General features: G+C 33.2%; 1 protein-coding gene across 7 annotated transcripts in view; it reads left to right on the top strand.

Moving 5' to 3' along the window:
• The window catches only part of LOC124424929, a 157,578-nt gene extending 143,518 nt beyond the window's left edge, over positions 1-14,060 (top strand). For 6 of the 7 annotated variants that reach the window (XM_046964562.1, XM_046964561.1, XM_046964566.1 and 3 more), the window contains 3 exons: positions 10,711-10,952; positions 11,213-11,354; positions 11,436-14,060. In XM_046964562.1, coding sequence (XP_046820518.1) covers positions 10,711-10,952; positions 11,213-11,354; positions 11,436-12,211 — 1,160 coding nt within the window. In that variant the 3' untranslated portion in view covers positions 12,212-14,060. The remainder of the gene's footprint in view (positions 1-10,710; positions 10,953-11,212; positions 11,355-11,435) is intronic. The other variant, XM_046964567.1, reaches the window with a different exon arrangement.
• The last annotated feature ends 250 nt before the right edge of the window (positions 14,061-14,310 follow it).

Here is a 14,310-nt window from a genome sequence, read left to right as displayed (position 1 = left end):
GACAACTACGTCAACATTAACAACAACGATAAGCTCTAAATTCAATGGAACCCTTGGTATCTCGATAACGTGTATACACTTGGCGAAATTTGAAGGAATTCAGAGGTGGGCTTAGAAGGCACGTAGGAACGTTTCAGGTCGAGTATGCACGGACACGCACGTCGAGATGTGGTCAATGTGCGCACGTGTATTCGAGCTTTCGTATATTCGTAAGCGAAGGCACGTATGATAATACGAGCTTGAATACAAAGCTCACATACATTCATACACACATACATACATACATACACACACACACACACACACACACACACACACGCACACAATCACATACACAAATACATATCTACACATGTAATATTATAGAAACAAAATGTAAAGATATGTATTAACTCTTATAAATATGATGTTTAGAAAAAAAGTACAACGATATGTATGTGTATACGTATATACGTAATAATATAGAATGAGAAGAGAATTGTACATTGTATATTTATATGCTTGATTATGTCGAATGAAATATTATTTGAACAAGTAAAACTATTTGAAAAGAAAATATTATTGATTCAACGAATAAATTATTATTTAAAATATATATAATATCAAATATGAAATATATATTGTATATTATAAAATGGCTATAGTGAAAGAGGAAGATAGAGAAACAGAGATGGACAGAAAGAGAAAAAGAGAGAGAAAGAGATAGAGAGAGAGAGAGAGAGAGAGAGAGAGGGAGAGGAAGAGGGAAAGATGTGCATACGTGTACATGCATATAAGAGCCACCAATGTATCCACGTACACTAATGTACACGCGCGCGCATAAGAGGAAGAGGAGGAGAAGCGTACACCACGAGAAGCATGATATGTTGCTACTGGGTCAAGTTATTTAATCCTGCCGGCATAAACCATAGCAGGCAACGGGAAATTTATGCACCGCGGTGCTATGGCAGAATGTGCACCGGAATACAAGTTCGTACGAAATATTCGCGAATACTCTCACCCTCATCCCACTACCAGCACTTATTGTACGCCCTGTGGTAGGGCATTTCACGAAAGCTCGTTACCCAACACTTGCTCGATTATGCGAACGCGTTATCGACGTTGACCGCATGAAAATAACTCTGGGATCGAAACCGATTACCTTTGTTGTTCGTTTTTACTTTATTTTTACAATATAATAGTGGATGTTACATCTGACTGTTTTGGGATTGAAAACTCATCAAGTAAAATTGTCTATATATATATATATATATATATATATATATATATATATATATATATATATATATATATATATATATATATATATATATATATATATATATATATGCTCGCGTGGGCGTATGTGTGTATGTGTTTTTGCGTAGCAAATTGTTAGTAAAATTTGAAAGGATTTTTATATTCAAACTTGTTACTCGCTGAAATTTGAACATACGTCGAAAAAGTTTGTAAGCTTTTGTTACATCGTTCTGCGTCAGTATCATTTTCCATTCTTGTAAATCTAACTCTTTGTTATCTGAAGTGAAAATCGTTATTGATTGGCTATAAATATTTCTTTTGGGAAATATAAATTGCATTGACATCAAGTAATATTTTTGAAAATTATGATAGAAACGATTGAGAGAGATGCAAGCAGGTAAATATAGGAACCTCGAACAATAAGGTACATTAGAGGCGTCTGGTAGATGTTGCTCATCCACTTTGCCGAACTTACCTTTCATATATACCGATATATATCTTATCCCTTCACATTCATTCACATGTATTGGTTAGCTTTAGTTTATTTTCTATAAATAAAATAATAAAGTTTTTATGCGAAAAAAAAGTATATTTTTATGGTATAGACATTTCTTTTTTGTTGTAAATATTATCATGAAAACTGTCATTATCAAGGTAACATATTACCGAGATTGTCTTGTTAGCATTAAAGTGAATAAAAAAGACCGTCTTTAGATAAGGACGCTGGTAAATCTGTTAGAAGATATAAAAGTATAATTAAAAATAATATACAATGTTGCTTCACTTTAAAATACATAAGAGAAGTATCTCGAAAGTATTGTAGAAAAAATAAATAATTAGTTAGTATTAGTAAAAAAAGTGACAGTACCATATACCAATCGAATCGATCTCAAGTCTCTTTGCACTGTAAACTTGGCGTTTACCACAGCACCGCTGTTTCTGTTTAAGTATTCTGTTAAATTTGTTGATACTTGTTAACGTAATGAACAACATAGTTTCACTTTTTTTTAAATGAAACTATTGTTTTCTCAGGAATATCATTAAAAAAATAATAATTTCTCCTTTCATAGCTATGTTGATAATATAATAGAAAAGTTGAAATAAATGATCATCAAATTTCCAAATTCAAATTGATTTCGTGAAACAAAAAATGACGGTCCGTTATATCTTCTAACTCATTATATTTTTAATCTTATCTCAAAATCTTAGGACTATATTATATTGTGACTTCCCATTGTAAGTCGTCCTTATATGCGTAAAGATTGTTTTTATTGTTAGACAATGACACTTCCCCTTATACAATAGAAATGAAAAGATAACGGAGCAAACATGAAAAAAGAAAGCTCTGTAAAGTACAGAAAGTATCCTCATCAGAATCTATTAATTACCTCATTTTGTACGTATGTAGTACATATAACATGAGACCGATATTTATATCATTAGATATCATCAGATATCTATAATGCTTGCAGCGTTTCGATTAATTGAACATTATCCATATTAATAGTGTAAAAGAAAAAAAAGAAAAATAGGGAAATACATTCGACATCGCTTAAATTCTTATTAATTACAATCTCATGATGGTATCGATGTTTTCTATAAAAAGAAAAAGTGCATTCCAATAGATGAAATAGCGAAAGGTGATTAAGGGTTAGAAGAAACGAGCTTGGTGCTTTCGATAGAAATGGCGCTCATTCAATTTGCTCAAGTTTCGCGACGCGAACAATTTAATTATTACCGTTACACACTGAGAACGAAGTTATCGTTAAAGTTATACCCAGCTGTTGCCGTTGCCATAATTGCACGTAGTTACGTAGCTTCGCACAATCGCCGCTGGTACAGCGTTAAATTAACTTTGGACCAAATAATCTTCCTCCAAAAAATAAATAACTAACCCTTGTCCCCTGGTTACAGTAACGAAAAAGGTACATTGCTTTTCAAAGGAAATTTTTCTCTGAGGGAATTTTTATTTCTGTAAATTTAGAATATACAAATGAAAAATTTGTTTTGTGCGTTTCTCTTGAACCGTTCGAGCTCATTTCGAAGTAAGTTAAATTGTTGTAAATGTAAGAAGAGATCTCCCCTTCGGAGAAATGATACAACCCTTTCTAAAAAGATATCTCAACATCACCATCATCGTTACGAAGAGATGCAATGATAACATCGTTGTTTACGTATCGAGAATAATGCTCTCTTTGGTACCTTCATTTTGAAACGTGAAATTCCCATCGCGAATCGTCCTTGAAATGAAAGAGACACAAACTTTATGAATCGACTCTAATTACAATCTACTCGTTGAATGTTCGAATATGCTACTTGAGACAACAAAAGGATGGAACTTTTTGCATATTTATCTATAGGGTGTCCCATTTATATAACAACATCGGAATATCTCGTAAAGAACTGTATCTATCAATACAATTTTTTAACAAATATGTTTTGTATGAAGGGATAAATCATATGGTGCCACTTTTATTTATAAGTCGAATGATGATGGTTTTGATTTGAATATTGATGATTTTCAAAGTCGAATTCGATTATTTTAATGGAACCAAATATTTTTCTTTTCAAAATACAATACCATTTGTCGAGACGAATTCAACGATATGCCATATCAGGTTATTTATTATTATAAAATGTTGTAAAGTATATTATAAATTTGTGAGTTACGAAAAAATACAATCTTGTCTTGTTGGTTAACTGCTATCAGGCCGCAAGTTGGAATTTTATTATGAAAGAATTAGAGAAAAGAGTAAATCTGTAATTCTTCTTTTAAATATAATCAAAATTAATTAAAAAAATATGAAAAATAATAATGTAATTACTTTATGTAGTTGTCTACATGCATCTAAACGTAATCAAATAACCTCTAGATATTTACAAGAATTGGCTGTCAACAAGATGAAGCAATTAAATATAAGCAAGAAGAGATAGAAAAGGAAGATAAAACCTTTAGAACAACAATGTGCTATAGATGGAGGTTGGAGAAATGAAGTGATCAAAAATTAAATCCATAACGATATAGCGAAATCAGTCAAAAATAAAAAATTGTAACAGTGAAATAATAAAATCTGTTCTTCCACCAAATCTAATTTCATAAACCTATTAATATATATAAATGTATAAATTATGGATTATATCATACTGCATTATATGACTTTAAATTACATAATATTATAAATTATTATAATCTACTGCATTTTATGCGATTAAATATAAATAGAACGTACAATGTATTTTGTACCTATATATAATTAAAATAAAATAAATGTTTATAATGAATAAAGTATAATTTCTTCAAATTTTAAATTACTTATTATTAGACCAATAATTCCCGATATAACAAAGTTATTCATATAATAATTATATAATAAAAAATAACTGATGAAAATAAATTTATGAAACTTCAAAGATAAAAGCTAAGTGTTACTAAGTTCGATATGGGAGAAAAATTTCTGCGCTCTTCAGAAATAAAATTTTTAAACAGGAGAATACAACCAGGAAATAGCAAGATTAAGTGTGCCATCTCTTCACATGTCATTTGATCCTGATACAAATCTCTATTTGCGAGAGAAATTTCCGTGCTTTTCAGAATTTGTATTTTTAAACAGGATAAAATAACTTACCAGGAGGTGGCGCGCCCAAGCATACCACCTCCTTGAGTATCATGTTATCCTAATACAAATCCTGATTTGCGAGAAAATTTTCAAGCTACCATTGAATTGAATTTCATAATAGGAGAAAATAAATGATTTGAAAGTGGCAAGATTTCAGTGTGCCACTTCTTCACATATAATGTGATCCTGATACAAATCTCGATTTGCGGGAAAAATTTTCGTACTTAACAGAATTTGAATTTTTTAACAGGAATGAATAACTTATATGAATATGATATACACATACTTGTCCATTATGTGATCCAGATACAAATCTCTGTTTACAAGAAAAATTTATGCTTTGTTCAGGATATTAAGTATTAAAGTTAATTTTTGGTTAGGGAGGATAATAAGAATGTTAAATAAAGAATACATCGGATTTCTCTTCCCGTTACATATTTTTATTTTCATTTTTAATGGTAACACATAATAAGTACATTATATTAGACAATTTTACAAATATTTATTTTTCGTATGAATTACGTTGTAATGTAATATAATATAATGCAACATAATGCAATATAATGCAATATAATGCAATATAATTCTTCTGTATACAAAGGACGTATTTCGTATCTTTCTTTATTCTTCGGAAATTACGTATCTAAGTTAACGAAATATATTTCATAAGAAGTTCAGCTTTTGTTTAGTACATCCATCGTGACAGTCTGTGAAATAAAATTATATCTTAAAATCTCAAGAATCTATAATATAATTTATAACATTTTTCAAATGATCTCGTATGGCACATCATTGTATTCTTCTAAACAAATGCCATCGACCTGTTCAAGGAGAAATATGTAGTTGTTTTTATTTGATTAGTTGTTTGAATTTGGCGTTGAAATTTTCTTCACCACTTGATGTGTAAACAAACAATTGGCAACGTATTGTGTGTCTTGTCATTCCGAATAAATATGTAAAAAAAAATTTTTTTTTTAATTCTATATCTCACGAAATATTTCAATTTTTTGAGATGAACGAGACATCTTATATCATTATACTGAATAGAGTGTTCAAATGATAAAATCTAAATATTTCCATAATTTATGGGCATATGAAAAAACTTCTTAAGACAAATATATATTCAGTTGAGAAATGTACATAACAATCGGGATGATTTGTATTGAAAATCATAATTTTTTTAAGATTTATGGCCAGTAGATATATATTTTTCTTCAAGTGTTTTTTCTCATAGATTTATTAAAAACGAAGAATATTTAAATAAGACATTTAAATACTCCTCCACGTATATAAATACGTAGATACATAGATAAATAGGAAGACTTTCGAAAATGGAGTCAAATCAAAGTTGACGAACTCGACCCACTCGATAAATTTGTGTTATCGATATAGCCGAAGGGAAGAGAATTTGTGTCTGTGTTTCTTCGTATATGTGTGTACGAGAAAGATGGAGAGAGAGAGAGAAAGAGAGACAGAGACAGAAAGCCAAAGAGGATGAAGTTACAGTCTCCAGAAGCGTTTCAAGATGAGACCGAGGTTGTAGATCGAAGCTTCCAAGTCGGAGTCTTGCAATCTTGGCTAATCAAAGTGCGACCGGTGCTTGTGGAAGGAGTATAAGGTGAACGAACCTGTCCGGATGTCCCATCGGAAGTGGTCCGATGTCTCCTGAGTTATTTCTTCTTCGGGAGTACTCTATCCTATAGTTTTCTCCTATAGCTCTCCTGTGCTTCCCTTACGATGACCGAGAGGAAAGAATTCACTAGATATCCTTCTGGGAACCATTTTCTCCTTTCTCCCTCTTTCTTTCTCTCTATTCTTGCTCTTTTTCTATCTATCTCTCTTTTTCTCTTTTCATTGTCATGCCCTTTCTATCTCCGACCCTTATTAAATCTTTCGCTTTGGAAAAGAACTTTAATTCCGGACGTATCTTTCTCTCTCTCCCTCTCTCTCTCTCTCTCTCTCTCTCTCTCTCTCTTTCACTTTCACTCTATTATAATGTCGTTAATTTGCAGAACTTATTCGTCGGAGTTGGCGGACTATCTATGAACATATATACGGAAGAAGTGCTTCTCTCGGAAAACCGTTTAAAAATATTTTACCTTCGTTAGGACAAAGGGACAGACCTTTTTACAGATGTAAAATTCTATTAAGGTGCTGCTTGCTTCTCTACGTGCTGTAGGAAATACTCTTCCACGTAATTTTACGTCGCTTAAATAAATTGGAAACGAGAGTGAGAAGAAAGGTAGTGAGTAGGAAAAAAAAGGAAAATAAAAAGAGAGAGAAAGAAATAAAGAGAGAGAGAGAGAAAGAGAGAAATGAGGAAGGAAGGATAAAATGGTTCTCTTTTTTTTCTTTTTTTCTTTTCAGCAACCGGTGGCTTTCCTTACATGTTTAAAGTCACCGAATTATCCTGTCTTATCTTATAACCTTCTCACTCTCTTTCTTTCATTCTCTCTCTCTCTCTCTCTCCTTTGTTTTTTTTGAATATAACAAGAGAATCTCACATAACAAGAACAATTTTCACGAAAAGAGTCAAAATGTCGACGAACTTGTTAGCTCGTGATCATAAACTTAGTATGCACGTAATAAAACATCGTGTTCGGCTTTCGGAGGAAGCACTCTACTCTTACTTTCATCCCTTTCAGGATAGTGTGAGCGCGCGGTTATATCCTTTATTGCACACATACGATACACATATACTCTCGCACAACGAAGGATGTCTGCCGTACACGTCTAAACGTTTGGAAATTCTAAAGCTGTCCTTGTTTCCACGTTCGTCGACTAGATTGCAATTACTGCTAATTAATTGAGCAAAGGGTTGAGTCTAGGGAGTCTGGGGACAAAGCAAAACGAGACTGAATCAACGTAGAAATTGTAGTGGAGAAGAGTATCACTTCACTCGACTTGATATACTTCCATATAAATGTTCTTATCGTAAATGATAATTATTCATTACTCGCTTTCTCTATTAAATCATTTCTTTCATTTAATTCGTTAATTTCGAATGTATAAAATATTGTCAAGTAAGTGGAAAAGAAAAAAAACTTTGTAAAGCGAAAGTAATGTTTTTAAATAAATGTGTTTAAACTACCTCCGTCATCGTTATCACATGTATTAATCGTATTAATCGAAGCCAATTCGTAATATGAGCCTAATCGTCGATCGTTCGAATAGCACGCTAATCATTCTCCAGATTATAATGGCCACTCGTCAATTATCGCACAATTGCAAACTGACAAATTGAAAGCGCTCCAGCAATTACTCGGTCGAATTTAGAAAGTGCAATGCAAGGCTCTCGAGCGTGAAGTTACCTATCGATGTTCGGTGTGCTACCGGCGTTAATTAGATTACTTTATCAAACGCATTATTAGTTGCTTTGAAAAGTTGGAATGACGAAGATTTAATGATCTTATCTTCTCTTTTATGTAGGTAGCTAAAAAAAATTATCTATTCACTGATTGCCATATAATTTTTGCTCTATGACGTCAACAATTTCACCGATCGTTTATTTCATAAAAGGTTACTTATCAATCCCGATCGTCGAAAGTGTCATTAAAGTATTATAAGAGATAGTACCGTTTTTGATCCTCTCACGGTAAATACTTCGGTAAATGCTTCTTCGCATCTCATTAAAGGAACTAAAAAAAAATCGAAGAGATAAGCTGATTTAATCAACCAACTTTAAAACGACTTGCATCCTTTCTCGCTTTTACTTACAACATCGAAGTATCAACAGTAGTGCCCATCACAGACAATGCCAAGGTGTTCCATCTTAAAACTATCAGTTGACTTGCAAAAAAGTTATTTGCCCTTGAGTAAAGGAATGGCTGCCGCGTTCAAGGGTTCAGCAGGATAAAGAAGAAAAGAGAAGAAGAGGGATTCGAAGAGACCGGCAAATATTTGCTGTGAGATTGAGGCGAGAACGGGTTCGAGAATAGCGTTTCGCAAATAAAGCCGAATTTGTGTATATATATATATATATGTGTGTGCTTGTGTATGTGTATACATATATATATATACTATAGTGATATTTATGTATGTGTGCATACTGAAAATAAACGCAGAAGGCTAAAAGGCAAGAGAGCATGGCAGATATGACGGATCTCTTCGTTCAATATCGACATCAACAACCACCCTTGGCTCCTTTCGTGTTCTCGAAACTGCTAACGTCCTTTTTTCAAGTATGGATAGCCAAGTGCTATGAATATTGGCCTAGATGTTTGAAACCAAGAGAAGAAAGAACTCTCGTCAAAGAAAGATTTTCCCTCGAAGATTCATTCATTTTTGTTCCACTTATCTCGGTTCGGCATGTTTATTTATATTCTTTTGTACGGCTACAGTTATTTTATCATATCAAAAAGATGCATAAATTATAAATTAAATGAATATAAAATGTGGCGAAGTACATGGGTTTTATGAAATATTCATTGAAGATTTTCTCTAATGATTTATATTTAATGTTCGCTTATTTATTGATGTCGTTTAACGACTTATTTATTTACCGCGTGAAGAAATGAATGAAAATGGTACATATAAGTATGTAATAAAATATGAAATATATCGTTGAGGTCGAAGAAACAATATATCGTTTTTCTCATCCCTTTTGTATTCTTACAATTCACCCCTCGGCCTTTATATTATGGCACGTCCAGGGGAAATGTCTCCTTTGTTCACAATCGTAAAGAGTTTCTTTCTTTCGTGGAAGATTAACTCTTATCTTTCGATCTTCATCTTCAAATGCGAAAGATCCCGATCAAGTTGCTTTCGTTAAAGACATACGAAAGGAAAAAGATATCAAATACTTTGAATCTTTCACATTATTAACTCCATCCTTGAAAGACGTTATTCTCAAAAAGAAAAATGATTGAAGCTCTTGAGATTATGAATTCGCTGAATAGCCTGAGCTTTTGTTAAAGATTCTAGATACTATATACACTATCTTCCCTTACACTCAGCGTTCCTTAACGAGTCCCAACTTCTTTCCCCTTTTTCCTCTCCACAATTAGCAGCTTTCCAAAGCTACCCACTTCTAACAACACAACACAGCGCATAGAGGGATTCTCGTTAAACTGGGTCGTGCTTACCACCCAGGGTTAATTGATAAACAGCCTTAGGCTGAAAATATCTTCCCGGAGATACCTGTAAAATAGTTGCTCGAGCTGTTCGAGAAAAAAAATTATACATATATAAACGTTTTAACGCGCAACATGCTGGTTCTTCTTTTCTTTTCTATTTTTTTTTTCTTTTTTGTATATGTTCGAGGACCATAGTTCTGTAACTACATATGTGCGATTTTTCTCATTGAAAACGATCTGAAAGAAACTCAGAATAGTACTAATAAAATTGGGTCACTTTTACAATAGCAATTTGCAAGCTCGAGGACTTTCATTTTACGCTTATGCAAATTTTTACGTTCCACTCTGTGTACGAACAAGGAGGAAATGGTTGAAGGAAAAAAGAAAAAAGAAAAATTGTTTGTGTCTAAGAAAGGCTAGAAAGAATCCTTTTGAAACGACCACAAAGAAAGGACCAAACAGACTCTATTTGTTGTACTTGTTTTACGATCTTAACGTACATAAAGTAGAAAGAACTTTAAAAATTTGAGTTTTGCTGTCTCGGTTATCGTACTTTACAATTCTACATTAACATCCGACTAGTGAACGTTCCCACGACAAATGGAAAAAATGCTACGAGTTACTAGATCTTTTAAAAGTTTCGAGAAATTTAATTCCACTTAAAAAGATATTCAGTCATTTGTTAAATAGTTTACATAATCCGTCAATCATGGTTACATAATATTACAAAAGCAGAATTATTGTTATAAATTAATATATATGTTTTATATGTATTACAGGACTATTGTTAGGTGGTGGACTGATAGTACTAGCATCAGCTCTATCTGACGCGTCATTAGAATTACCTCGGAAATATAGTCTACCTTCCACGGCAAATATGCAAACAGACGATAACGGTCTACCTCAGTATCACTACGGTTGGTGTCTACAACTCTCGGGATTAGCACTCATCCTGGCCAAAGTAGCTGCACTTTTAACTATGTCTGGATATATGGCACGATTTCCAACAGTCGAAGATATGGTAAATATTTCAACTTTCCAAAGTTCGATCGGTCGATACGAAATGCCTTATCATTATTATAAAATATAAAATATGTTTTATATAGAAAGTTTTATAATGAATGAAAGGTCAAAGATATTTTACTATGAAACATTAAAAGTTGGAAAGTGAAAGAAAGTAGAGACTCGTAATGCTACGTTGAAAGTTTCACTTAATCATGAAATATTATCTTTGTTGGATTTTTCTTCATAATATGGTCTATATTTTTCTTTCGTTTTTAGGTGAGAGTTATGGTACCAGGAGCAGAAAGAAAACTGAGAGAGCAAAGAGGTGTAAGCTCGGAGTACCTCATCAGAGCACATCAAAAGTCGCCAGGTCCACCTCAGACTCGTGGATTTAACCAACCTACTAAAAGTGTACTCGGTACTACGGATGATATATTTAAACATTTGAATAATTATGAATGGAAAGAATGTCTAAATAAAAATGCAATTAATGTTTTAGCTCCCCAGAGAGTAGCAGAAGAAGGAACTTCTCTACTGTGTAAGTCAGCCCCTGACATTTGTGCCTCCAACCCGCAAGCAATCAGCTATGTGGATAAAGCAGATCTCTCCCACGTTCTTCCAGCTTATCCAGATCCAAAGAATACCGACCCTCGATACACTTACGTCGATAAGCCAGATGCCAATGTTGTCGACTCACAGTTAAGCGGCTTCGCCGATAAAGAAGGTCTTATTGACTCAAGGATTTTATCAGATTCGAGACAAAATATGATTGCATTTACTGAGAACAAAGAACAAATTCTTGGTCAAGAACCGCGATATACGGAATTCGCAGCTAGAGCTACAGAACCAAACGTCGTTGATTCCAGACTCAGTGGTTTCGCCGAGAAAGAAGGTCTTCTTGATTCTAGGCTCGCAGGATATCCCGAGAGGAATGAATCATTACTGGATACACCTCTTGGCTATGATACACGCTACAACAGCTTAGCCGGACAAACTGTACCTATCACATTGAAACATCAGAATACGTCAGTATCAGCGATCCAATCACAATATATTTATCAAAACTTTGGTACGATACATTCTGGTATTTTAAGGGTATCCGAGCCTGGTACCAGCTCCAGTTCTAATTCGAGTCAAAGAAGTATGACCTTGCAGAATCCAAAACGAAAATCTCAAATCGCGCAAAATACTTTTAGTACGATGGAATGTGAGAAGAAGAAACGCGGTTCTGGTTTAGTAGGAAAGGCCGGATTTTATGCAGGCAGTGCCGTATGACCACCACCACCTCCTCCGACCCCAAGGTAACTCCACGAGGAGGAAACGCCGCTTTAGTTCGAATAAAGAGAATTGTTCAGCGGCGTTTTTATCGAACGGGTTGGAGGAAGGGCGTTTTTAAGCGGACAATGAATGCAACATTAGCATCGGTCGATAGTGCAGATCCCTAACCGTTTCCAATTCAGATCACTGCCGTATCACGCGTGATAATTTACCCACAGTTGGATTTACAAGTTCCTGTGATAATATCCCTGTCCAATAATACAAGAAAAGATCAAAATCTTATTACTAATGTTGTGATAAAAGTTATCTTGTAATCATAAAAAAATATCATACGAATCGATGCCATAACTTGAATATACCAAAATGATGAACGGTCACTCAACCGCACATTGGATCAAAAATATGTACATAAAATATTTATCCTAAAATTTAGATATATAAGACGTCAATGTAAGGAGAAAGCAAAATGGATCTTCGATAAATTTATATTAAGCAAAATGGATCATCGAAGTATCTGATATTCATGAAATTAATATTAATCTAACTACTAATGAGAAAAGATGATCAAAAAGTTACGATATGAAGGAAGAAACGCAATAGTAGTTTGCTTAACATAGATGTAGCGTAAGTGTAAATGATACACCATAAGAGATGGTGAAATACCATGTTCTATTCACTGGCAAAGTTTCACGTGCTATTTACAACAAAACTCCTCTCTCACGTTGAAAGAAATAGTTCGTGATCCTTTGCGATATCAGAAGTATTAAGTCGACTGACTACTCGTAATCAAAGAAAAACAAGTTGCCCAATGTTATAATCGTTGCAATCATTGCTTAATACGTTCTACGTTATTATTCTCATGATTTATCGTTTATACTTCAGAATTTAAAGAACATCTATGGTGTATTGAAAATCATGTGAACCGCGATTAACGTAAATACGTAATCATTAAATTTGATCATAATCAAATCATAATTTTCACTCATGTTTCGAAAGCATAATCAACGGAACAAAGTTATAAGTAATCGTAATCGAGAAAGTAAACTTAAGTAATCGATACGCTGTAATATATTTGATGGTCGATACGATTTCGTTAAGTTACGTGAAATGGACACGTATAATCGTATTTATTAAGAGGAACATTACGAGTAATAAATAAGACTCTCTATGTTCGACGTGAAAGAAATTGCCACTGACATGTTTCCATTATTATTAGAATATGTGTGTACGTTGGTATAGCGTTCTTTAACTAATAATTATGGTAACTGAAATAAATCTAAATTATTGATTCTATGAAACGACGAGATATTCAACCTTAACAAAACAAAATTATATGATTCATAAAATGACGTACACGCAATATATCAACAGTAATATGTTAACAGTAATAAATGTAATTAAAGAGCACGTTACTCATATAATATTTATACTTATTGCGTATCCGGTCTGTGGCAAAGTCTTTTATCGTATTCACCGATTTCTGACATATCAGGGCAAAGGAAAACGTTTATGTTACCTATAATAATAATAAGCTGACTGCCATTTACTTTCATCAACTTTATATTTATTTTATATCTTTTTCTATTTTTTCGTTTACTTAGAACACTTCTCATCGAGGGAAGAAATCAAGGATGCCGAAAATATTCGAACAGTTTCGAAAAACGAAAACTGACATTAAACGGCTATTTTTCTTTTTTAAACTGAACCATACGTTGTTGTATATGTCACTTTGCACTGCATATATTATTATATTATGATCGTAGCTGAATGTAATAAAATGTTTCTTTTGTAAAAATGAAGGCGTCTCCTTTCGTCGTCCAGTACCATAAATTACAAATTAATAGTTGAGGTGTGTTATTTATTTTCCCATCCCTGTTAATAACGGTAAGTAAAATGATATTTTTCTAAAAATAATCAAGCGATTTATATTCACAGAGTTAACATAAACTTTTGATTAGGAGGAATTCTGAAATGTAGCCGAAATAGTACTTAGTGACAAATTTTTCATTATTTAATCGTTAACGTGATAATCTAGCAAGTAGATGGCGTAAGAGGATCGAGGTAAATTTTAGAAAGGTTTCGCTAGATGGCTCGTC

The sequence above is a fragment of the Vespa crabro genome, chromosome 6 (genome assembly GCF_910589235.1).
Source record: "Vespa crabro chromosome 6, iyVesCrab1.2, whole genome shotgun sequence".
Classification (NCBI taxonomy): domain Eukaryota; kingdom Metazoa; phylum Arthropoda; class Insecta; order Hymenoptera; family Vespidae; genus Vespa; species Vespa crabro.
This window is presented reverse-complemented; position numbering and strand designations above follow the sequence as displayed.